Source organism: Fundulus heteroclitus, chromosome 19 (assembly GCF_011125445.2).
Source record: "Fundulus heteroclitus isolate FHET01 chromosome 19, MU-UCD_Fhet_4.1, whole genome shotgun sequence".
Classification (NCBI taxonomy): domain Eukaryota; kingdom Metazoa; phylum Chordata; class Actinopteri; order Cyprinodontiformes; family Fundulidae; genus Fundulus; species Fundulus heteroclitus.
Window position 1 is genome coordinate 26,450,947 of NC_046379.1, and position 26,922 is coordinate 26,477,868.

A 26,922-nucleotide genomic window follows, 5' to 3' on the forward strand; every position below is an offset into this window, starting at 1 on the left:
TGCTGGCAGGATGCGGCCGCTGCCCCCGACTCACCTGCCTGCTCACCTTCCACCTACAAAATGAAGACGGCATCCAGCAGGGTCCTACCAACCGCCACTTCCTCTGCAAACCAAAGACGCTCAGGGGCTCCAGAGACCCAACATTACTGTAAGCGTGCTTCTAGGATTGAGTTCAGACACAGAGCAGTGATGTGGTCGATTTCCCTCTGTGATTTTTGTGATTCTTTTTCTCTTCAGCAGCATTAAATATTATCAAATTACTTTTTTTTACCCTCTATTAAATTCATGGACCAACTACATTTTAATTGTAAAGTTAAACAAAGATTTCTCAAAAATAACTCATGGTTTGAGAACTTCTGCGTCGCTGAAGATGTGAAACTACAGGTAGATCCAGGAGCAAGGTGTCTGTACAAATAGTCTAACTATTGATGCGCTCGTATTCTGAGCTAGTTATTTTTAAATAACAGCTGTGCCAACTCGCTTTGAGAGCAGAACTCTGATTTCCGATATTTGTTAGTTAAATCATTCTTTATTTATTTTACCCATACAGGAGCTTTAAAGGGGACCTATAATGTCTTCTGTCTTATTTAGACCATTCAGTTGTGGTTTATATAAAGTGGAGCTGCAATGCTTTGGTCTCAGTGGCAGGCACAGTCGCGATATTCGATAATAGATGACTGCGGGGCTAACTTTTTGTTCATTATCATTCAAGCTAGGTTTAGAAGTTGTTTGCGGACTGGTTATCGTCCATGGTATTGGGTTCGATAACTGTAGTATGTTAACGTTCACAAACACATATTCATCTGGGACTTACATCAGTGCCATGCTCGCAATAAATATTCCACACAGACTTCTCTACAGCAGTAGACAAAAAATTATTATAAAAAGCATTTTGTTTTTCAGCTGAGCTTTATTGTTATGATCCGGCCGGTACCCATGTTGTCTCCGTTGATCAAACACAGAGACGCAGGTATCCACTGAGTAACTCTAATTCTTTTAATTAGTAGTGTAACAGAGCTTTCTAGGTTTGTCACGGCACCGCATGTCGTGGAAGGAGACTGGACTCAGAGCTGGGCTTCTGGTTGCTGCATGGCTCAGAGGGACAAAACACCTATATCGATCTTCGAGCATGTGGAAAATAGGAAAACATGTTTCTTCTACACAGCAATAATCAAGTCAATGGTTATTTGTGGGGTTTTTTAGACAAAAATAGTGTGCATTAAATATATATCACTGATGTTACAACAATAAGTAACCCTAAACGTCAGGATTTATTTCACGTTTGTTAAAGAATGATGATAGAGGGGGAAAGGTACCTCCAGAAATGCTCAACTCTGTGTTCCAGGCTTCCAGCAGTGTTGCCAGGCCTGCTTTTTATCAGCAACTTTGGGTTTTGTTTTATTTTTGCTGTTTACAAGGTAGAGGTAATAGGGCTGGTTGTGGGCATCACCTTTTGTCTGCAAACGTGTGGCAAAGACTGAGTGACAGCCATTTGTTAGCAGTTAGCGGCTCGCATAAACTTCCTCAAATTTCCTTATTGAGCTTCGGTTAAATGGCTGCGACGCTAATATTTTTGTGTGTGGAACATGAGTTTAGGAAGCTAACTTTTTGATTAGCTGTGCTAATGCTAATCTAATTGAGGCACTTCACACCTCACCCCCCCTCTAGGTAGCAGAGCGTTTCACTCCACCCTGTTCGGCCATTTTTGTAGTATGCTGGGGGACGTTGTAACAAATTTACTGGGTTAAAACACCCAACAACTGAACATTTTCACTTATCTACTTGTAGCTTTGGCATTCTTCAGTTTTGGACTACAAAATCGCAGCATAAAAAAATCTCTGTAGATGTTATAGATTCCTTTCTAGAGGCTTTTAAAACCTTTTCTGCTTTCTCTGACTTTATTTATGAACATCAAAGGCACCAAAACGGGAAATAACGAGACTTCTTTACTGAGGTAGATACGAATGCTGTTAGCACCAGTTAATTCTGAGGTGAGGTGCAGTCACTGATCGGGAAAGAGATCGCATTTTTAGCTTTCTTAGTTTTCTATTCATCTTTTTTTCCCCCCTATATTTGTTAGGAAAATATGGAATAAGTAGATTTTTTATGTAACCGCTAAGCTCTGCGTCATCTTCTGTTTGTTTTTTTATCTTCAGGGATGTCTCAGGAAGTCAACTATTAAAAACTGACGAAGCATAATCTCTCTCCTCCAACAGGCAAAGGTCCGAGAGGATGAGTCGGGCTTCGCGGTTGCCCTTCACTCCGCCGCCGTGGCTCCCTTCGTCTGGCTCGACGTTGGAAACATCCCGGGTCGCTTTAGCTCCAATGGCTTCCTGATGGTCACAAGAAACGCAACCGTCAGCTTCGAAGCCTGGCGTCCCACCAGCGCAGCAGAACTATCCAGATCCCTCACAGTCACAACTTTAATGGACTTGTACTGATCCGAGACTGGACTGTAGTTCTGTTTTGGGCTTCGTTCCCAGCTGTTCATTAAAAATGTTCTACTCTTCTGGGACTCTCGAATGTGTGACAGAAGCTGTCGATGCATCCATCTCATTTTTGTTTCCTTAAACTTGTGAAACAATAAATGTAGGATTACGTGCCATAATGTGTTGGCTGCTATCACAACAGGGCGAGGCCCCGCATGAGGCCGGTACCAGAGCATCTCAGGGACTTTTACTGTACGTGGAGCTTTCATACTCCCTTGTCAGTAGTGCATTGATGTAGAATTACATTTTTTTTTGCATTGTTTTGCACATATTAGATCATATTACAAAGATGGACGCTTCCTATCCTATCCGAAATGTTTTGTACCACAGACTAATGCCTGGATTTGAAGAGCTTTAAGCGATTGAGTTACTTTTTCACAATGTTTTCACAATAAAAATCTGTCCATCCATCCATCCTTTTCATATTTGTGCTGTACCTGTGTAGCTAAAGCAGTGTGACCCAGTAAGCAGGGCATTTACATGATGCACCATTTCACTTTATACTGTTAATGAACGATAACTTAGAAATGTCAAGACCGTAAAGTCCAGGTTTAATCCTATGAGGATTTTTACATTCTTACAACAACTGGGAGTTTAAGAACAATTGCCACCTTGAAACCTTAACGGCTTAATTGTCAGACAAGAAGGTAAAAAAGACACAGATAATGGTTACTCAAAACGGGCCGGCGGGCGAGCGAGTAACACACGTGACTTCTCTAAATCAGGATGTCGCACCAATGTCTGCAGCTCTCCACTTATAGAACTTTTTCACCTTTTGTCATCTTACAATCACAAACTGAGTATTTTATGGTGACAAAGTAGAATCTAACTGTCTCAAACACCTAGTCAGTCGTTCACTCTGGTTCTGGTTCTACTGGTGGCTCCACGCTCTTCCAGGAGAAATTAATTCTGCAAGTCAATAAGTCGATGCAATATGCTGGCTTTCCTTAGAAAACCTTTTAACCAATTTGAATATTAAACTGAACTTTACTAAATAGTTTGATAACTAGGATCAGTTGGAATTGATCCTTACTTGGCATTTGTCTGTATAATTCAACTGAGCTGACTTTTTGCAACTTACCTTGAGGTGACATGTTGTCAATTGCCACTTTATAGATAAACTGAATTGTATTGATATTTGTTTATTAAAAATCAGCGTCCATGTGATTGTAATTCATTCTCCATACGTGCACAAACAGGTTGACAAAGAACCTGCTAGGGTGACTGTAGCTCAATGGGTTTAGTAGTTGTCTTGCAAGATTGTGGGATCAATTCTGGCTCCGCCCCCCCCCCCCCCCCCCCCACACACACACACACACACACAAACACACACAAGTCAATGTACCCCAGGGGAAGGTACTTAACCCCAAGTTATCTACAATGTGGCTATAGTCTACAGTGCTTTGAGTGGTTGTTATTATACAGAAAAGTGCTATATAAGTTCAGTCCAATTACTCTTGTTAATTTGATCTTTCTTTGTCTTTTTTTTACAAAACTGGTAATAGGAAAGCCAGTTTGCAGATGACTCTGCAAGCCATGTAGGGTGCAACGGCAAGCACATGGCAGAAGGTCTTCTGATCAGATGGGGCTTTTTGGCCTGCCCCACTGTGACTGTGAAACATGGTGGTGGCAGCATCATGCATTGGGGAGGGGGAGGGGGGGGGGGGGGTGGGCAGGAATGTGTACGCCTCCTCTTCACAGCACTTGCAATTAATCATTTCACATTTTACTAAGTCAAGTGTAGTTACCAATCTGTTGCCACAAGGGGGCAACAGAGAACACGTAAGTTCTCAGCATTGTTACTGTTGTTTACAAGCGAAGATGCAACATACCAACATGCAACAGCACTCTCTCTCTCTCTCTCTCTCTCTCCACTTCATGTGACGTCACGCAGAACCTGTTGCAGCCTACCTTCCTCTTGGAGTGGGAGAGGATGTTGCTGATTGAATCAGCGTTGAAATAAAGCTTGGGAGCATGCTCCCCCCCTCCCGTTAGTTGCATGGCTGACCTTTGAACCTCATGCGCCTCGGGGAGCTGGGACAGATCCTACAGAGCTACTCCACAGCAGGAGGAGCGCACCGAAATAAAGCCACCAGGACAGCGAGAGGGGGAGAAATCTCAGAAACCACCAAAGCCGAACGTTTTCTGCTATGGATCAAACCCCACGGACGCCGTGATTTATTTTTATTTTTTTCTTCCCCCCCACCCCGGGTCGATTTAAATGCTCTCACGGCGGCTGCAGCAGATTTTCCTGTCAGGAGAAAGCAGACTGTGAAAAGCCGAGATGTTTGATGCGCCATGGCTCCCCGCGTGCGTCCTGGCTTTCGGTGCGCTCGCCCACAGCGTAAAGGTGGCGGAGCGGAGCGGACAGGAGTTCTTGGAGAATATTTTGCGCTATTATGGCGAGAATAGCTCCATTACGACCGAGAAGCTGGAAGATCTGCTGCTGCTGATCTCAGCCAGAAGATCTGAGTCCATAATTGAAGAAAACCCACTGGAAGACAAAGAGGTATGTAGGACTTTTTCCACTTTTGTGAGCAGCTTTGTTCAATTTAGAGACATTATTGGGGGGCTTTTTCATTTGTTTCATTCTGTAGGCTTTAGAATGGGCTTTAAAATAGTAGAAACAAAGCCTTGAACACCATCTTCACGACTATAAGTGAATCTACATATTTTTCCTCTTTTTTTCATTGCATCACTCATGTTTTACTTGTTTTAAATGGTATGTCCTGATGTAACAAGTTCTCTTTAACCCTCAGGGCTCCTTTTTAGTTTATGATCCACTTGGGCTCTTTGGACACAATAAATATTCAATCAAATAATATTGTGTATCAAGTTATTTTTATATTTTATATATAAATATATATATTTTTATATTTTTTAGAAATTCCAGTATCACCTTTAGTTCTCACTATGACAAAAATAATCAGAGAAAGCTTTTTTTTCTTTTAGATACGTTGCTTACTTTCTTCATATTCAAAAGATTGCATACACTACGATAATGGTTTTCAACAATCTGATAAAGCCTTGAAGATGATTCCTGGCGTCACGTCGTGGAAAAAATCAAAAGCTGTCAGGGGGCATATTGGTTGGAAAAACCTTGCGAAGAGGCCGACTGAAGCTAGTAAGAGAGTTTTGTTGAGACAGTTCCCGCACCGATGTGGACTGAAACGCCACTCGGAGAGGAAGAAGCCATTGCTACCTTGGATGCAATTTGCAGATGCCTGGATGTGCCATGTTCAAACTAGAGGTTAAAACAATACACCGGTCCAGATCGGTATTAGGACTGTGCATAAAAATCGATACAAAGATTAACATCGATGTTTTTAAAAACGATTTAATATCGATATTCTGGCTTTCAATATCGATATACATTCCCAACCTCTCGGGGGCGTTATTACATCGCGCCATTACTCTTTACAGCGAGGAAGTGCAAGTAAGACGAATTTGCGGAATGGCTGACAGGATTTTAGAAGCGCCTTCGTCCCTAAAATATGATGTTTGGGCACATTTTTGGTTTCTGTGATACTTTTAAATGCATTGAACATTCAATATTGAATGCATTGTTCATTCAATTGAACATAAAAATATTTGGCGGGTTTTGTTGATTTGAATTTGAGCATTAAATTGAAAGTTAAGTTATTAGAAAGTTATTGGAGTCAAATCAAATCAAGATGAGCTATATTGTATCGGTTTACCCTAGATTATACCCAGCCCTAATCTAATCTAATCTAATCTATCTATCTATCTATCTATCTATCTATCTATCTATCTATCTATCTATCTATCTATCTATCTATCTATCTATCTATCTATCTATCTATCATTAGATTAATGATCAAAGATCCATTTACATCGATGCAAAATGTAAATATCAATCCATATCATCAATTTTAAAGATGCACCTTATCTGAAGACATATCTGAAGACTTCAGCCAGGTAATCAGAGCCATGGTACAAAAATCTCTACCAAATGGACAAATTAGTTACTAAGTCAACGTTTCGGAGTGACAAAGTCACTGATCTCAAGCTTGGGGAAGGTTCTTCAAACTGTTTAACTCAAATGATGCAGTTTATACGTCCATTATCTCAAATACTATGGAATGTATGTAAACCTCTGAACCTGAAGATGGTCAACATTCGGTCAACCCAAAATTCACTATATGGCTAACATTAACAGCATCTATACCCATACACCGGCCAAAGTTATGATAAAAGAAAAAAGTTTTAGCTACATTGGTCAGTGTAAAACTTACACATGTATAAAAGAGACGGTTTTTGAGCTTAGTGTTTTTGCCGTCATGTAGTCTGTTTTTTTCGGTTCCAGCATTCACCGCTGAGAGTGATAATAAAACTTTATGGTGTTCAACAGAAAATCTGAAGAGGGGGGGAGAAAAAGCATGTAAGAAATGAAGTCTAATAACATCTCTGGCCCCTCAGTGTCCCTCGGCGGGGCAGATTTTGTCCCACTTCGGCTTCAGCAATGTCACTGAGCTGACTGTGGGACATCTGGGGAGGATCTGTCCCGCTGTGTTGACCCAGGTGCTGCTGCCCTCCTGCCCCTACGTCAGTCCAGTAACTGTGCCTGCCGTCGACTACTCTGGTGAGTTGCTTCATTTCGACACCGGTTTGCTGGACTTTTGTCAAGACTTTGTCAGATTAGATAATTAACAGGTCACAGCAGTTTATTGCCTTAAATCCTCCGATGTGGCAACACTTTTGTCCCCGCATGGAAGAACCCATATAAAGGTTACTGCGGAGGTTTTGCCTGCACATGGGCCCTGACGTAGAAACCAATACAGGAGGATCAGGCAGAAAGCACCACAAGCTGCGATTTTTCCTGTATGATCTCAACCTCTGCTCTAATAATAGGTCAGTCAGTAATGACATGAATCGCCCTTATGCATTTGTTCTGCAACAGGTTGCTGGAAATCGGCCCTATATTCAGCTCCCGCTGTCAGGCTGTGGTTAGTGCTTTTGTCATTAGGTAGTGGATACAGGATGACTTAGAAATGTGTTGATAACCTCTTGAGCTTTTCAATGTTTTGACATGAAACCACCAACAAGCTTCAGTGGATTTTATTGGGCTTTTTTATTATGTGCTAGAGCAACACAGTGTGCATAAATTCTAACATAGAAATGTGAAATGCATAACCTGCGTTTCTATTCATATGCTGGTTATATTGCCTTCAGAAGTCCCTTAGTTATTAAACTGCCAACCTGTTTATAATTCAGCCTCAATGCAGATGCAGCTGCCCTGTGAGGGTCTGGGATAGAACCTTAGTGAAGACCTGGGTACCCCTCTGACAGGCACTGCAAAAACGGATCTAAAAATAAGTAAAATGTTCTTAAAGTTAGTATATTTGTTCTTGATTTGAGCAGGTAAATAATATCATTTGCTAATGGAATGAGTAATTTGACCCCTAAAATAAGATAATTAGACATCCTGCACTTGAAATAAGATGATGGAGATGACTTGTTCCTATTTTAAGTGCAAAAATCTTATTCCATTGGCAAATCATGTTATTTCCCTGTTCAAATCAAGGACAAATACACTCATTTTAAGAACATTTTACTTATTTTAAGTTCCGTTTTTGCAGTGGGGATACAGTCGTGGAGTTTTAAGGGATACTGTGGGGATGCTTTTCCGTCAGAAGGGACACGGGACGGGGTTAACGACGATGGCCAGTAGAATGAAGCGAGATACAGGGCCATCCTGGAAGGAAACCCGTTAGGAGGTGCAAAGACTTGAGAGCGAGGTGGAGTCTCAGCAGGCAATGTATAACGCAACATGATTAGACAGGGACTAAAATCATTGTTTTTTGTCAAATTGTTAGGAGCTAAATTAGGTAACTTACATTTGTGTCATTTAAAAAAAATCACATTTCTCGTGTTTTTTTTTATTTTTGTATTTTTTTTATTGTGACTATCTAAATGTGTTCTGTTCTTTAAAGTCTGTCATTGATTATAGCGCGATCCCAGCGGTCGGCTCTGCCTCAGCCTGACTCAAGTCAGTCACTGACCCACTATCACAGCCCCCCCACCCCCTCACCCCCTCCCTATGAGCTGCTGACACAGTTACAGCAAGCTGTAGCTGTCTTTAACCGGCTTAAACAGAATTTTTTTCCCCCTCCCGGTAAAAAAAGTATTCATTAAATTAGATGTTTTCAGATTTTTTTTTTTCAATAGCAGGACAAAAAAAACAACAAGATTCCAGACTACATGGCTTAGCCCACAGAGCGGCTAAGACGCTCTGTGGGAGTTGAGTTAGAAATGACTTTGCCAGCCTGGGGTGACTCATTTATGTAGGGTTTTCTGCTGCTTCCTGTCTCCTTGGTGAGAGGGAGATGTGGTTTTAGTCTGGTTAAGCCCGTTTCTCACGTACATCACGGTGTCGGCCGTGTTTACCATATTATATTAGTACAATTAGCTTTGGTTGACTTTAAGACTGCTCAATTCATGTACAAAGTATAGAATAATTTGTTGCCAGTACATATTCGAGGTCTTTTTTTGATCAGGGACAGTGCTTATGATCTTATGAACGGTATAAAATGTTCAGTAAACCAAAAGCAAGAACAAATGTAAAACAACATTGTATTTCTTTTGTTGGGGTTGATGTATGGAACAAATGAGATCAGGAGCTAAAAGACTGTACAACATTAATAAGGTTTAAAAACATGTTTAAGAATAATGTGATTAAAACTTATGAATCATGTGAATGCAATTACGAGCAGTAAGATATTGGGTGCATTACCTTCAAAATGTTATTATTGTAGAATAATTATTTTCCTAAAATCTTACGTTGGTATGTATTATAAAAGATAGCCATCTTTTTATAATTTTTTTCCTAGTCCAATGTAAATTGGCTTTGGACGGTGGGCATTATAAGCTTATTGCTTCTGCCAAATACACCCTTTTTCAGATTGTTTTAATTCATGTTACAAGGACATATACTGTCATTTATTAGATACTTGTGTGCCTGAAATTAATAAATAAATAGCCACCTACCTACCTATATTACTTTCCATGTGTATTCGCTGTCGAGAAGGTATGAATTTTCCCAAAGACCACCAACATTACAAAATCCAGCCGAACAGACTGATGTCCATTGCACAAAAAGATAAAATAGAGCAGCTTTGCTGTACTACCCTCAGCCCTTCTGTTACCTCCTGTAACTCTTATAGTGCATTCACTGTGAAGAAAGAGGTTTGGGGTTTGAGTTTGCTTCCACTTAGGTTAATCAAGCTGAAAACCATCTGATTCTGGTCACCATCCAGTTTGTCAGTGCATCTATTAATGTTTGAGGTGTAATCATAATCGTCTAACCTTAGACCAAGTCAAGACCAAGACCACACTATACTAAGACTTTGCGGCAGACGAGACCACAAACAAACCGATGAAAGATAATTTTCAAGATCATTGCTCTAATTTTAGTAATTTAGTTTGTCGCTTAAAGAAAATCCAGTGGCAGCTTATTAACGAGCTAACTCCAGTCTAAGTCCACCCAACGTTTTTAGTTGGGTGACCCACCTTTAGGTGAACCCACATTTTTAAGTAAGCGGACTTGTCTACATTCAGTTCAGTTTAGTTTTATTTAGCAATCCCTCAAACTGAGCAAGCGTGAAGCGACAGTGGAGAGGAAAATTCCCCTTTAACAGGGAGGAAAACCTCCAGCAGAACCAGGGTTAGTGTGAACGGTCATTTGTCTCAACCGACTGGGGGATAGAGAAGACAGACTAACAGAACACCAGACTAGGTGTACCTACTATGAAGAGAATAAAGACAGAGGACTAAAAGTTTAAATAACAACAAACAATGCAAATTGGAGAACAATAGGAGAACTCAGCAGAGTGAGAAAATTGACCCTGATGTCCTCCAGCAGCATAAGCCTATAGCAACATAACTACAGAGATAGCTCAGGATAACCTAAAGCACTCTAACTATAAGCTTTGTCAAAAAGGAAGGTTTTAAGATTAGTCTTAAAAGTAGACAGGGTGTCTGCCTCACGGACTAAACTGGGAGTTGGTTCCACAGGAGAGGAGCCTGATAGCTAAAGGATCTGCCTCCCATTCTACTTTTAGAGACTCTAGGAACCACCAGCAGACCTGCAGTCTGAGAGCAAAGTGCTCTGTTAGGAACATACGGGGTAATCAGAGCTCTGATATATGATGGAGCTTAATTATTAAGGGCTTTATACGTTAGAAGAAAGATTTTAAATTCTATTCTTGATTTAACAGGAAGCCAATGAAGGGAAGCTAAAATTGGAGAAATATGATCCCTCTTGTTGATTTTCATCAGAACTCTTGCCGCAGCATTTTGGATCAGCTGAAGACTTTGAACTGCATTCTGAGGATTTCCTGATAGTAAAGAATTGCAATAGTCCAGCCTTGAAGTAACAAATGCATGGACTAGTTTTTCAGCATCCCCCCTGGACAGAATGTTTCTAATTTTGGCGATATTTCAGAGGTGAAAAAATGAAACTCTGGAAACCTGTTTAATATGGGATTTAAATGACATGTCATGGTCAAAAATATCACCAAGATTTTTTACTTTATATCTAGAGACCAATTCAATGGCACCCAGATTAGGTGATTGATTAAGAAATTGATTTTTAAGGACTCTGGTCCAAAGATTACAACTTCTGTCTTGTTAGAATTTAAAAGCACAAAATTTATAATTTTACCAATCAGAAGAATCCATCCATCCATTTTCCGACATTATCCCTGTTGGGTATATATATATATATATGGGTATATATATATATATATATATATATATATATTATATATATATATATATATATATATATATATATATATATATATATAGATATATATATATAGATATATATATATATAGATATATATATATATATATATAGATATATATATATATATATATATATATATATATATATATATATATATATATATATATATATATATATCTATAGATATATATATATATATAGATATAGATATATATATATATATATATATATATATATATATATAGATATATATATATATATATAGATATATATATAGATATAGTAAATAGAATTGTCCCAAGGACTAAACCCTGTGGTACTTCACAAGTGACCCTAGAGTTTGGAGATTTATTATTCACATGAACAAACTAAATTTAATAAGATTTTAATAAGATAAGATTTAAACCAGCCTAATGTTTTTCCCCTTAATCCCTACAGTATGCTCAAGTCTTTGTAGGAGAATATTGTGATCAACTGTATCAAATGCAGCACTGAGATCTAACAGGACAAGTATAGACACAAGTCTGTTATCTGAGGCCATGAGAATATCATTGGTGACCTTCACCAGAGCTGTTTCAGTGCTATGATGAGCTCTAAAGCCTGACTGAAACTCCTCAAGTAGGTCATTACTTAGTAAATGTCAACATACTTGATTAGCAACTGATTAGATATAGGTCTGTAATTTATTAACTCGTCTTGATCAAGAGAAGGTTTCTTAAGTAAAGGTTTAATAACAGCTACTTTAAAAGCCTGTGGAAGAATAGATTAATCATGTCTAAAATGGGGGCATTGATCATAGATTAATCATGTCTAAAAATGGGGGCATTGATCAAAGGGATAAAATGGGGGCATTGATCAAAGGGAATATGTCCTTAAACAACTTGGTTGGGATTGGGTCTAACATACAGGTAGAAGGTTTAGATGAAGCTAAAATTTTAGATAACTCAGAAAGTTCTACTGCTTCTAAACAGTTCAAACACCGATCAGTTTTAAAGATTGCTCCAACGCTGCTTCACTTACTGAGGACGATGATTATATTTTTAATAGAATTAAATTTATTTAGGAAGAATCCAATAAAACAATTACTGCTGAGAGCTAAAGAAATAGATGGATCAACAGCGCTATGACTCTGGGTAAGTTTGGCAACTGTACAAAAGAGAAACCTAGGATTATTTTTATTCTCCTCTATTAATGATGAAAAAGATGCTGCTCTTGCCACACCAGTTGTCCAATAAATATGACAAACTGTTAACAAGTTAAAAACGACAAACCAGACATCTTCTCCCTCATGTTCTCCCTGTGCATGTGTGGGTTCTCACCGGGTACTCCAGCTTCTTCCCACAGTCTAAATTGCCCTTGGGTTTGAGTGTGTGCGCACATGGTAGTCCATAGATGGTCATCACATTGTATTATTTATTTTGTACTACTCCCCTAAATATATTAAATAGGTTTAGTAATTGTTTTGTCATGTTCTTTTTTTTTTTAACCGCTGTTTCTCTTGTGACAGTATGGGGTTATGGATTTCTGGCTGTCACCATAATCAACCTGGCATCTCTTCTTGGCCTGCTGCTGATCCCTTTCGCCAAGAAGCCTTATTTCTCCAAAGTGCTGACTTACTTTATCGGCCTGGCCATTGGGACGCTCTTCTCCAACGCCGTACTTCAGCTCATACCAGAGGTCGGTCCAGATTTGGAGTTGTAATATTTGTCAGAAAGGAATTCAAAATGTAATCTGATTTCTTGTTGCTTTGTAATAGACCTGAACACAAATGATAAATGAAGTGAAAAACATATGGTTCATCCACAGCTAAGATGCTCTTTTTTTTTTTTTTGTAATTCGCAGGCTCTGGGTTTTGATCCGAAAGCAGACAACTATGTGGCAAAGGCAGTTGGTATATTCGGAGGGTTTTACCTTTTATTTTTTGTGGAAAAGATACTGAAAATATCTCTTGGGATTGACCATGAGGTAAGCTATAAAAGAAGTGAATTTCTCAGATTCCAAATGTTTCCTATTTCAACCGTGGGCCTAATTTATGGCCCAGGGTTGATGATTTATGGTTTTATGTTTGTATTGTAACATTTTATTTCTTTTCTATAAATGCCTGCTATTATAAGATGGGGATATCAGGATTCTTTGAGATTTAGCTCTTACAGAACAAAGCTAACCAGACTGGACTGATTTCAGATAAAAAAAAAAAAGTTTAATATGGTAGCCTCTTTTCAGTTATTGTCTTTGGAACCTAATGCATATATCTCTATGCAGATTTTGTTTTGTACTAAGCTTTGAGTGTTTTTATCAGTTTTATGTCTTCATATCTAATTAAAAAAAATGTTAGCATGTAAACAAAACTCATGGTAAACAAAACTGCATGTAGTTATATAAAAGTTTGTTTGAAAAATGGCAAAAAAAATAATCTGAAGAGACTAGAATGGAATAGAAACAACCTTTATTGCCTCTCAGTGAGGAAATTCAGGTGTAGCAGTAGCAAAGTGACGGGGTAATGGAAGCATGCAGGTTCACAAAAGGTAAAAATATAAAAACAGAAAGTATAAAATAAGAGACTGTGCATTTTTGGGCAAATTTACAAGAAAATAAAAAAATGCTGTACAGTTATTTAAAAGACTAAAGATTTAAGAAGTGTGCAACTGAGTAGGATAATTTATAAAAATGTGCACGTGTATTTATGCAAAAAACAACAAGCTATTTCAAAGAAATTGAAAAAGTGTGCATATACACTGCCTGACCAAAAAAAAAGTCGCCACCCAAAAAAAAAAAGGTCACACACCAATATATTAGCTATATTATAAAGCTTTGATTACAGCAAACATTCACTGTGGCATTGTTTCGATAAGCTTCTGCAATGTCACAACATTTATTTGCATTCATTTTTCACCAACATCTTGCATCGATGATGGTAGAGTCTGCCTGCTGCGCAAAGCCTTCTGCAGCACACCCCAAAGATTCCCAATGGCGTTGAGGTCTGGACTCTGTGGTGGCCGATCCATTTGTGAAAATTATGTCTGAACAACTCTGTCACAATTTGAGCCTAATGAATCCTGGCATTGTCATCTTGAGATATGCCCGTGCCATCAGGGAAGAAAAAAAAATCCATTGATGGAACAACATGGTCATTCAGTATAATCAGGTAGTCAGCTGACCTCATTCTTTGAGCTTCATACTGTTGCTGAACCTGGACCTGACCAACTGCAAAGGCTTGTGCACTAGGCATGATGGGTGCATCACTTCCCCTGCCTCTCTTCTCACCCTGATGCACTCATCACTCTGGAACAGAGTACATCTGGACTCATTAGACCAGGGGTGTCAAACTCATTTTGGTTGAGGGGCCGCATACAGCTTAATCTGATCTCAAGAGGGCCACACGAGTTAACTCATTGCAAGATTGAATAGAACTAATAAAAGTGGACTTGTTGTTGATTTTTATATTAAATGAATTTCACTTTTACACAATATATTTAGAATAACCTCAGCGTTTTTAAGAAAAGTATGTGCAATTTCAACAATACTTTTACTCCGTTAAACATTTACTTAAGTGCATTATGCATAAGAACTGATCGCAGTGATTGTACAATGTTGAAAAACATTTATTCACATTTTTTGGAACTTAAAAACACTGTCCTGCATGACAAAATACATCAAACAGATAAAAATTAAGAAATGATTTAAAATCAATCTTCCACATCTGAAGCTCAGTGCTACTATCTGCTGATTAAAACACAGCGCCCCTCGTGGACAATATGGGAACTGCAGATTTTCAATTAAACGAAGTACATGTTTTTTTTCAATAATTGTTTTATCATTCTCTTCCTTTTATCTCTTCTTTCTTTCACCTTTTCTTTTTTCTTCTTGTTCTTCCTTTCCTCTCCTACTTTCCCATTGTATTGTCCATATCATTTGAGATATTCCCCGCATGAATCATTATAAAACTATTCACATTCATAAATCAAGCGGAGCACTATGGCAAAAGCAGTACTGCTCCACTTGTGAAAGTCAAATCTGATGAGCTCTTTTTGGCATTAAGACAACAATTATTATTGCCACGTTGCCAAACAGGACACTTGGGGGTGGGGGGGGGGGTAATAATGCCTGAATAATAATAATCCATTTAGCCAGCAGCTGGACCAAATTGTTCCGTGGGCCGGAACCGGCCAGCGGACCGTTTGTTTGACACCCCTGCATTAGACCATATGTCCTCCTTCCATTGCTCCAGAGTCCAATCTTTATGTTCCCTAGTAAATCGAAGCCTTTTTTACTGATTAGTAGTTTTCATAAGTTTATGCAGGGTAAATTATGGGAAATGGTATGCGAGTTGGTGTTTTAAGAACATTTGAAAACTTTTCCTTTATTTAAATTGGACGCCATTAAGGCCACAGATGTTTTGTCATATCTGTAGTGCGGCTTTACAAGTTATGTTTTTTTAATTTTTGGCCTAATAGATTAATCTGTTATATAAAGTCTCTGGTGCTGCTCAACAGCTAGAAAGACTAACAAAGTCTAGAAGGCAATTATATTATAGGAAATACATTTACTTAGTCATGTCATAAAGTATGAATGCTTTTCTGCTTAAAAAAAAAAAACATTTTGTAGGTTGTCATATAAAAGCATCATATCTTTTTACATAATAGTAATTTTTTAACGTTAAAATGTTGCTTGTTTTTCTTCTTCTACGTGATGCTCGTGTAACTGTCCTCCAGGTAATCCTCACCAATTAATTAGTTTTAAAAACCGCCTCTTTGACATCAGTGAACTCTCTCTGCTCACGTCAGGCCAACTGGCTTGTGCCCAACTTTGAAATCATTTTTTTTTTCTTCATGCCTTTTATGTCGGTCATTGAGGAACTCTCCACTGCCAAGTTGCACGTACGGCGCTCCCGCATAGCGCTCTCTGCTCATGTCAGAGTAACCTAGTTACCTCCGGCCGTGTCCTCAGCTCCACCTTATCTCCTGAGTAGCTCGCTCCTGAGATAAGATTGCAAAAACGGTTGGTTTTTCCTGAACTGTTATCCGCAGGTATCAACGGGCTCGATGGAAAACTGCTTTCAAAGACATTCTGCTATCACACCTGACAGGATTTAATCACTGATAATGGCTTGTTTGCATGATCCGAATAAACAGGAATGACCGTCCATTTAAAAATAGAGCAGGAGCAACTGCAGTGGCACTTTGACCTCTTATGTTTCAAAAGATAAAACTTTTTTTTTAGGCCCCCTTTTTTTTTTGTATTCTCCACATAACACCAATATTTAGCATTCAAACACTGGTATTGTTACAAACAAATATAGAATGGTTGTCAGTGACGGGAGCGGTGGTGGTGAATGAATTATTCTCATTTGAGTCTGTCTGACCTTGATGCTCGTCTCTGTCTTTTAAGCACGGCCACAGCCACTTCGCTCCCGCAGACCCGCCTCTGGAGAACAGCATCCAGAATGGAGACGCTTTGGGGAAAAAGGAGTCTGTGGTCCTGACCAACATCACCACCATTGCTGCTGATAAGAGCGGCCCGGCTGTTGAGCCCCCACATGCAAATGTGGCACCCTCGCAGGTACCATCCTACATTCACGTCATTTTTACTCAAGGAGCCGTAATGAACTGTTTCATGGGGGAGAAACAGCGTTTATGAATGTTTAGTTATTAAGTGGGACTAGGCGTAGGCTCTTGTGGAATTCTCTTGACTACAGATACCTTATCTTTAGTGTTGAAGCCGCTCAAACAACATCCCGTTTGTAGCTCGTTAACTTAAGGTTAAACATGCTACCTGAAAAAGACTGATGCATGGGACTTCTTTATTTATTCATTTTTTACTATGATTGTGTTTTTACTGACCAGAGATGCTCTATAATGTCCCCCCTTCACATACCGGTATATGAATCATGAGATATAACCCATTCTTAATATGTTGAGATTGATAAGCTGTTGGAAAGAGACTTTGTGAGGTCAGACACTGATGTTGGACGAGGAAAGTCTAGCGCACAGTCTCTACTTTAACTCATCCTGAAGGCGTTTTGTCGACCAGTCAAGTTCTTTTACACCAACCTTGCTCATTCATGTCTTGATGCGCCTTGCTTTGTGTGCCGGTGCGCAGTCCCGTTAGAACAGGAAGGGGTTATGTCTAAGCTGTTTCCAAAGAGTTGGGAGCATGAAAGTGTCTGAGTCGAGCGGCGCTTTGCTTTACACCGCTGCAGCCGGTTGTTTGCGTTGGACTCGGTGATGTAAGGCTCGGATGTGGCCGCCGGGTCATTGAAACCCTTTCCGTGAATCTTTCTACGAACTTTTCTTTAGCTAGTCTGAAGGCTACGTGAAATCTCAATGCCTATAGTTACCGTTTTTGCTTTAGAAATTTGGTGAATACACGCACTTTTTGCCCCCCAGCATCCACTGACCCCTCCCACTATGATTTTTACGTGGCCTATCACCGCGTGGCTCAGATACTGGCGTTGTGAATCGGTTCAGATAAGCTTTAATATCGCTGACGGTTCACTCTGGAATATTTCCCGACTGGATTTATGACGCTGCCATTACCCCTGACATGTCATTTAAAGGACTTTAAACCGTGGGGCGTTTTGAGCCGCTGAAACCTTGGAATACGTTGATACCAGCAATTGGCCCATTTCAAACAGTGAGTAGTGTTTTGAGTTGTCGCTGATAAGTGCAGGTTAGAGATGAGGTTAATATGTAACAGGGAATTCTCTGTCATCACGTGGTATCTGGCTTGAATAGCATAAAAAAATAAAATAAACATGAGTGCTAATGAAAAAAAAATGATCAAGGAGAAAATGTGAGCTGTAGGAATCCAGTCCCCCATCATGGTAAAGGGGACCATTGTCTGACTGCTACACAAAGAGCCCTTGTTCGTCCTTGGCTGGTATAAGCTCCTTTTTGTCTCTTCAGAGGGACTCCGACCAAATGCCAAGAAATCTGTTTGTGTCTGTGCATTCTCCGACTTCCTGCTCGCAACACTCGCGCCGTTATTTTTCAAATTAAACAGATCTGTCGCAAGTGTGTCTTCGTCTCTGTTGCAGAGTTTAGGACGAGCAGTGATCACAGTTTTCTTTCTGCATAACTTCTAACAGCGGCAGCATGCAGTGATCAGGCCGCTGGAAGCCATTGTTTGACTGGCTTCTGGGTTTTCGGGCTAAAGTTCACTTTAGCACGTTAGCCCCGTCATTGATTCCATATGTTTGCCGTGACACGACCAAACACCGGCGCCGGCTGCGCGCCTTTTTAACCTGCGTGTCATCGCTCCAGGACGCCCAGGTGCCTGATGGGATGTGCCACTGGCTGCGTGGGAAGCGCATCACCAGCATCAAGACGGTGGCCTGGATGATTTCTCTGAGCGACGCCGTGCACAACTTCATCGACGGCCTGGCCATCGGCGCGTCGTTCACCGTGTCCATCCTGACGGGGTTCAGCACGTCCACCGCCATCGTCTGCGAGGAGTTTCCCCATGAGCTGGGTGAGTGATGCTGACTGTAAGATCTAGTTACGGCAGGATATTAGGGACTTTTTTATAACTACAGTCCAAGATTATCATGCTAAATTCTAATGAATTAATAAAAGATCTCTGAATAAGCCCTATAACCCAGGTCCTCAACAGCGAATTTTCATATATTATATTGTCACATCCAACCACAAACCTCTAAGTATTTTATTTGGATTATATGTGACAGACCAACACACGGTTAAAGGAAAGCAATACATGATTTTTCAAGGTTCCCCCCTAAATAAAAGCATGAAAAGCCTGGTGTCTATTTGGTTTCAGCCCCCTTTAATCCATTACCTCAAAATAAAACCCAGTGCACCCACTTACCTTCAGACTACCGGGGTGATTGTTCAGTCCTACATCTGAAAATGCACATGGTGGCCCACTGAACTGACGGGCAGGACAAGAGAACCGGTAGAGAGACCCATTTAAGTCAGAGAGAGCTACAGAGATCCAAGACTCAGGTGGGAAAATCTGACCTTTGTTGATGAAGATGATCGCCTTTTTATTTAACACAGACGCAAAACATTTAATGGGCTCTTTCAAAAGAAAAACCTTGGTTATAGCAAACATGCTAATTTCCACCTTTAGTCCCCAGACAGGTTGTCAAATATATACCATTTAACAGAGATTGTGAGTCGATGAAGGGTGGCAAGAACAAAAAATGGCATTGTTGTCAAGTCCAGTTTGCCACAAGACATGTACGGGACGCAGCATGTCAGCATTAGATGGAACATCCCAGATTCACATGAGACTGAAACAGAATTGTCTGGACTGCATGCAGCGTTTCCATGTTTGCTGGAAATCCGGCACTGCTCAGCTCATGTTCAAGCTGCAAGGTGGTGGCAGCATCGTGCTGTGGGGACAGGAAAAACACAGCTAGTTAAAGGCCTTCGCCTCCCAGTAGGAAAAGACCCATAAGCTGCTTAGACCGAAGCAAAATGTATGTGTTAACATGGCCTAGTCAAAGTCCTGACCTAATGCCAGTTGAGAAACTGTGGTGAGACTTGGAAAAATAATGTAATATACAAACAAGTTGTCCATCCAATCTGACCTGAGTTGCAAAACGGGGAAAAAGGTCAGTCCCTAAATGTATGAAGCTGCTAGAGACACACCCCCAATGAGTTATAGCTCTAATTGCAACAAAGCCTAGCTTTATATTTAATATTTTATTTTGAGGCCTTGGGTTAATTTTGTACTTACATCATTAGTCCTCGGTTTGTGTACAATGAGGTTTGTGGTGACAAACTGTGAGAAAATTCCAGGTATGTGAATACCTTTACAGCGTACTCCCCTGGATCAGTTATATTTCAAGTTAGCCGACGGCCTGGGTCAAGGTCAGAAGAAGAGGAGTTGTGCTCTTTAGCCGTTTTTTTTTTTTTGTATGCAGCTGGTTTTAAATCAGTGTTTCCTTCTCTGCAGGTGACTTTGTTATCCTGCTGAATGCTGGAATGAGCGTCCCGCAGGCCATTTTCTTCAACCTGCTGTCAGCAATGTCGTGTTATGTGGGCCTCGTGTTTGGCATCCTGCTTGGAAGCAGCTTTGCTCCGAACGCCATCTTTGCCGTCGCTGGAGGAATGTTCCTGTATATTGCACTAGCAGACATGGTGAGTTGGTCGTATGCACCACGGCTGAACATGTGATCGGGCAGAATTTAAAAAAATAAGTTCTCCATCTCCTGTTTTTACTGGCACTTAAACAAACCGATTTCTGCAGAAGACGCTTAAAGTGTATCGTTTCAGCTTATTGTTTAAACGTAGTGCTTTCTTTAGCATTACTTGGTCAGCTGTTTTAACTGTGAAAGGTCTTGCGACACATCCTGCTCGTCTGTTTAGTCCAGATAGACTCGCTGGGGTCACCAGTGCGGGGCATGCAAACTAAAGACTGAACTGTTTCACCTCCAGCGGTCTGGTGTCGTATTAAGCAGGAAAGATGGTCAACATTAGACAGAAGTATTAACCCGCCTTGGCAGTCCTTTGAAATGGATTTCTCATAAAGTTAAACCAGCGCCTGAAGTGCCGTAGGCGCTTTGCTGTGTGGAAAGCTTGCAGTGCTGCCCCCATGTGGTAAGATTACTGAGCTACAGTACATTTAAAAGCAACAATATGTCCGATTTCTCTCAGGTTCCATAAAGAAGTAGGAAAAATGTCTCTCCTCAGAGTGGTTGGCTATGAACATTTTACAGTTCGGTGGGATTAGAAGTATCTGGTTTCAATTTCAAAATCATACAGACTGATATATGTTGGGGAAAACTGATAAAATTGCTGTGCTGAGAAAATCTTTATGACTTAAGCTAGAAGGTTGAATGAGCTACTGTATATCACGCTTGCCCCGTCTTCTCAGGAAGCTTGGTGATAGCAAGGAAAATGTTTTAGATAAGGATAAAACTTGGACCTATATTCAGCTCCCAACAACTCGTTCCTTATATTTAACGCACCCAGATGGCTCCGTTGGTTTAAATCAGTCGACCCTAATGTTGCCTTCCACTTGCGGTCGGAAATCGGAAAACCCGGCTTCCGGTCGGAAAAACGACCTGTAACGGTCGCTATAGTCGGACTTTCCCCTTGGAAAGTTGGGGACATTTTTTTGAAGCCGGTGTAGGTACCAGATCAACTCGGGTGGTCAGATCGACTCGGGTCCTGCGCCTTCTGATGACGTCACTATACATGGTTGGTTTAACGTTATCTCAATTGCGCAAAATATTGTAATTGGTCTGGACAACTTACTAAAGTAATTATAGCGGGGTGTAGGTTTTATTCGAGAGCGGGATTGCGGTTTGTAAACGGACAATTTACGAAGAAATTCACCATGGTCCCTGCGCCTCCCGATGACGTCACCAGATTCTCCGTGGGCCTTGCCTCTCTCGATGACGTCACTTTATGGCAACGCCACTCAAACAAACTACATTAAGCCCGCGGTCTGCATTTGTAACGAATCAATTTTATTAAGTTAATTTAGCGGTCTCTTTTTTCTCAAAAGCTTGAACAAATATTCAAGCCATTTTACAAAAAAAAAAAAAAAAAAATCAACAAATATTTGACAATTGGCTCAATGTTTGGAAGAATATTGTTAACAAAAATGGAAGGGATAGCCAGACTAATTTATCCAGCATATAGCTTAAATGTACCAAATACCACAATAAAAAAAATAATCAAATTCATCACAATTTCATCTGGAATAATAAAAAAACACGTGATCAGAAAGAACATCAGTACAAAAAGGAGGAATGAACGTTATTGATTTTAAAGTGATGAATGCCGTGATAAAATTTAATTTGGCTGCTGACTTTTATTAAAAATGAAATGAGTTTATGGTTTAGTTTCCCTTCAAAACTTAAAAAAAAAAAAATTGGAGGAATTAAATTTCTCTAAGGTTGTAACTTTGATCCTGCAAAATTACCGATTAAATTGTCAGACTCCCACACAAGTATTCCAAAATGATGTTAAAAGTTTTCACGCCTCGACTAATTTACGGGAAAATAACCGTAAATTAGCAAAATAAAATTGATTTGTAAATGGAGACCGCGGGCGAAATGTAGTTTGTTTGAGTTGAGTTGCCATATATTGACTTCATCGAGAAGCGCAGACCCCGCCCCGAGACGATCTGGTATCTACACCTGTAGTCGGATCCAATATGGCAGCTCCTGGCGTCAACAGCAGTAAGCTGTGATGAAACATGTTTATTTTACACGACGCAGTTGTAAGAGTGCGTCTAAAACCAGTGTTGCATGTAGCGGCTGCAGCTCTGAACCGAACAGATCAAAAGTGGTGTTTGCATGTGGAGAGTACATCTTGAAAGGGCGTTTATAAGAGCTACTAGGAATAAAACAAATGCTTTCCTGGCCGTCGCCATCTAGGAATCCTAAACAACTCTCATGTTTTTGTTTTTCAGTTTCCAGAAATGGACAGTATAGCAAGGGAACAACGGAAAACTTCAAGCAAGATCATCTTCTTTCTGATCCAGAACGCCGGGCTGCTCACCGGCTTCGCCATCATTCTACTGATCACCATGTTTGCAGGGAACATCAACCTGGGTTAGAAAGGGAAAAGAAGTGCTCACACGTTGCCTTCGTCTCTGCTCACACAGGGTGGGCTGAAAGTGAATGTAAAGAGAATGTTTTATACAAACTGGACCAAGTGTTAAAGGAGACAGAAAGGGAGCTTTTTATACTTTTGGACTATCAAGTTAGTGAAATGTTTACTACATATGAAGGGCTTTCTTTTTTTTTTTTACAATCAATATGTATAAAATCAATGACATGTATCTTAAAGAAACAATAAATTATTTTTAGTCTTAAAATGTGAAATGTTTTCCTTTTTACCTCATCAGTGTAGCATAACCTTTAATAAAAAGGGATTCATTTTATCTCTGCTTCACAGGTTTCATACAGTTCTAGGAAGCTAGAACTGTAGTGTCTTTTGTAATTAGATTTTTGTTTTAGTTGCAGTTGAAATAAAAAAGAATTCTTGAAATGTTTCTTTTAAATGTGCAAAACACTAAAGGTTGCAAGTCTGTTACACAAAGGCTGCACTTAAGTGCGTTTCATTTTATTAAAATGCTGTTTCCACCGTAAACGAGGGAAAGTTCCCTCCAAATATAAGTCTCACATTTTGATAATGTTCATTTCCATTAGATCAGTATCAAAGAGAACAAAACTGCTCTGAAAACTTTCAAAGGCCCGTGTTCTTTCTCCCTATCCACATTTTTCGATGATTTAGAAATATTTAGATATCGAAGAATAGACATAGACTTTTCAAAATAAAAGAGTTGATTTTCAATTCAGCATTCTTTAATGAACGCATGCTAATTTTAGTGCTAATGGTGATCATTAGACAGAAATGAACAAAATCTGTTGATCACAATAAGACATGGAGCCTTTACAGAACAGGATTTCCTTAACATTAACTTAAATTTACCTTATTTCCCACCTGAAAATGTATCTAAATTTAAAGGTAAATTTGGTTGTAGTCACAAATATTAAACTGTAGTTTTTGTTTTTTGTCAAAAAGAAGATGGGGGGGGGGTATTATTACTATTGATAATGGAGAATTTATATTACTTTTGTGTATTATCATTATTAGTATTTCCCTGTTAATAATATTAGCGCTATCAGGATATATTTTTTCTCTCCTCTGTACTGAACTCTATTCAGTCAACGGTTTCCTGTATTATGATCTTGCTATTAATATTGAGTGTTATAATAAATATAAAAATAAGTTTCTTCGACCCAGCTTCTTACAAATGGCACAGTCGTGTACAATTACTGAAAATCTTAATTCAGAGGATTAATCCTTACTTATTTATTTTTTTATAACTTTTTTTGGAGGACATACTTCATATTTCTTATTCCAGTATTAACAAAAGACTCTTCTGTTGCTAAAACACGGAGATCGGGGCCTCAGCAGCTCCAGATCGTCATACAGATTGACCAATGCCCCGTAACTAAACCAACTTAAACAGCTTTCAGTGGCTTCCACATCATAGACATCATATACGTAGATGCCTCGTTGGTGCGGATGAGTCAGAGCGTCCGCCATGTTGAATGTGGCAAATCTGCTGTTAGACTCAGTCACTTAAACAGTATCAGAGGGACTTCAATCTCAGAATATACTTTATATTCGTAATATTTTTATTTTTATATTATGTTTTAATATTACAAGTTCATTTTGGTATCCCTTTGCCTTCATTCTCCTGACTTTATTCTGGTAAAGAATACAAATAATTATAAGAATCTAACCTGGCCCTGTTACTCCAGGACTAAAATAGTTCTGCAAACTGACTATTCTGGAAATTCCCCCTTAATTCTCATAATATGACGTTTTTCTTATATTACCACTTTTGTTTCTTTTTCCCCCCAAAAAGTCTGTTGCTAATCTGTGTCTATACCAGATCTTAAAAGGTTCACACGGATTTATGAAATAATTTAACCAATTGATCTTTATATTCATAACACACACACATATATTTCTCTCTTCCTCTCTCTGTATATATATATATATATATATATATATATATATATATATATATATATATATATATTTATTTACTTCTTTACAAGTATATATCTTGTAAAGAAGATATATACTTTTATATATATATATATACTCTTTTAAATATTTAAAACATATACAGGGAACATAGACGTTCACTACTTTCTGCCACATACAATACGTATACGTATAAATGTCTGTAAGGAGCGGCTTACTGCTGGACGGGCTGCCGTTGACCCTCCATCCTCCAACCAGTGGTGGAAACATATTGCACCCATTTGGTGAAATGACCCATGGCCTATTTTAGTTATAAAAGCTAGAAGCGGGTGAGAAGAGTGCGGTGCTCTCGGGCACAAATTAAAATGCTAATATTCTCGTTCCTCTCTTTTTTCCCATCGTTTCTTGGAAAATCCTGATGACTTTTGAACCAAGTGTTGTCTGTTGCAGTTTTTTTTTCTATCCTTGATACCATGGTATGTCTCCACTTTTTGCGTTGTCTGCGCTTTTCTCTTTCACCTTGATCATTTTCTTCCTGCCTAATTTTCGATCCTCTGTTATCTGGATTGGCATCACGTCAAGCAGGATAGGCCTGCTGCTTTTCTGCAGCACTGAGTGGTGGATTGGCTCCCTGTCAGTATTTATTAAAATCAGACACTTTAATAAATCACTCTTTATAGAAGTGACGGGACTAAAAGTAACAGGACTGAGTATTTAGGATAGAGTTTGCAAAAACATGGAACATAGCCAAATGGCATCCTTGCTAACAGCATGTTGCCACAGAACATATTTTCTTGATTTACTAAAATATTGTCTTTTTTTTTAAATTAACAAATGAAAACTAAGATATAATTTAGGTAATGGGAGAGTATGTTCAGATGAACCTTTTCAGTTTGAGTTGAAATATTATCTAATCTATAGAAAGATAAATAAGAGAACTTACTTTCAATCTTCCCATGACGCTCTTTACTGAACTTTACCTAATGAGGTAATGTGTTTAGGTAACAGGGCTGAAAGAAAACCCAAGGACACAACTAAAATGTGTATAGAGTGAGGACATGTGATAAATTCATTTTAGTTTTAATTACTCCTCTCGATCATTTATACCAAATTTCCCATTAGATCACACACACGACAATTTGTTTAATAAGAAAATGTATTTTGAAACCAATTTTCATACCAATTTATTGATTTGATATTTGATATTGATTTCCAGTGGGCGGAATGGCACCCATTCGGTATAATGACCGATAGCCTATTTTAATGTTAAAAGCTAGAAGCGGATGAGAAGAGCCGTCTGGGAGCCAAAAAAAAGTGTCGGCTCAGTTGTTTGGTGGGCGGAGCCAAATGATGCGGATCCCAAAAGGGATCCCGGAATGCCCACAACTCCCGGAGTCCTTCGGTGGTTACTCGTTTCCATGGCGACGTCCTGACACGACGGAGAACGGCGGCGCTTGGAGGCACGAAAAGCTCAGAGAGTTAGGTCTTGTCAAGGTTTCACGGTTTTTGAGAGCTGCCGAAATCGAAGAGGGATAACTTCAAGAAGCTGAACGCTGAACAGGTTCCCTTTAAGTTACTTTAAAGCCATTGAACTGTTTACGTTAACCCTGCTTAAAGCTCACCAAGCTCCCATTAGACTTTTAAGCTATCGATAGCACAGCCGTTACAACCGTGGGATAATATGTTTTTCCACCATGGTTTTTTCTGCATTATTACATAAATAATATTCTTAAATAAAATTCTGTTTCTTATTTGCCGTTTTTTTTTTCACGAGTTAACACAGGTGTGCGCTTTTATAGAAAGTTTCTAACCGTTAATTAACCGTTAGTTTTAAGAACAGCCACAACACGGAGGAAAAAGAGACGGACTGATGTGATAGTGTAAAATGAATACTGAAGAGCGTTTTAAAATCAGCTTACTTACCTGAGTATTCATTAAAGGAAACGAATTCAATGAAATCAATTAAATGAAATCAATGTTGGTTTTATATGTTAACTTGATCCTAAATATGATATGAGCTCGTGGGCATTTTTAAATCATAGGAAAAATGAACCGTGGCAATGATGGAGAGCGGTCGAGAACAACCTGCTTGGTGTGTTTGCTTCTGTTGAATCACTATGACTTGTTTCTCAGCTGTCTGAGTCTGAGCACCTGGTGCCTGCAAACCCCAGGACCCAAG

The 26,922-nt window shown here is 39.3% G+C and overlaps 1 protein-coding gene and 1 long non-coding RNA gene across 2 annotated transcripts; both read left to right on the top strand.

Annotated features, from left to right (window-relative positions):
- The first annotated feature begins 10 nt into the window (after positions 1 to 10).
- Positions 11 to 2,901, top strand: LOC118567068. Its single transcript, XR_004933454.1, has 2 exons — positions 11 to 148; positions 2,217 to 2,901. It is a non-coding gene; the product is annotated as an uncharacterized LOC118567068 (long non-coding RNA).
- Positions 2,902 to 4,692: 1,791 nt separating this feature from the next.
- On the top strand, positions 4,693 to 23,062 carry slc39a8 (solute carrier family 39 member 8; the record flags this gene model as incomplete). Its single annotated transcript, XM_012881791.3, is given in 8 exon segments — positions 4,693 to 4,998; positions 6,930 to 7,092; positions 12,767 to 12,936; positions 13,102 to 13,224; positions 16,648 to 16,818; positions 18,522 to 18,729; positions 20,179 to 20,363; positions 22,648 to 23,062. Coding segments are annotated over 8 exon segments (1,392 nt in total). The 3' UTR covers positions 22,795 to 23,062.
- Positions 23,063 to 26,922: the final 3,860 nt, after the last annotated feature.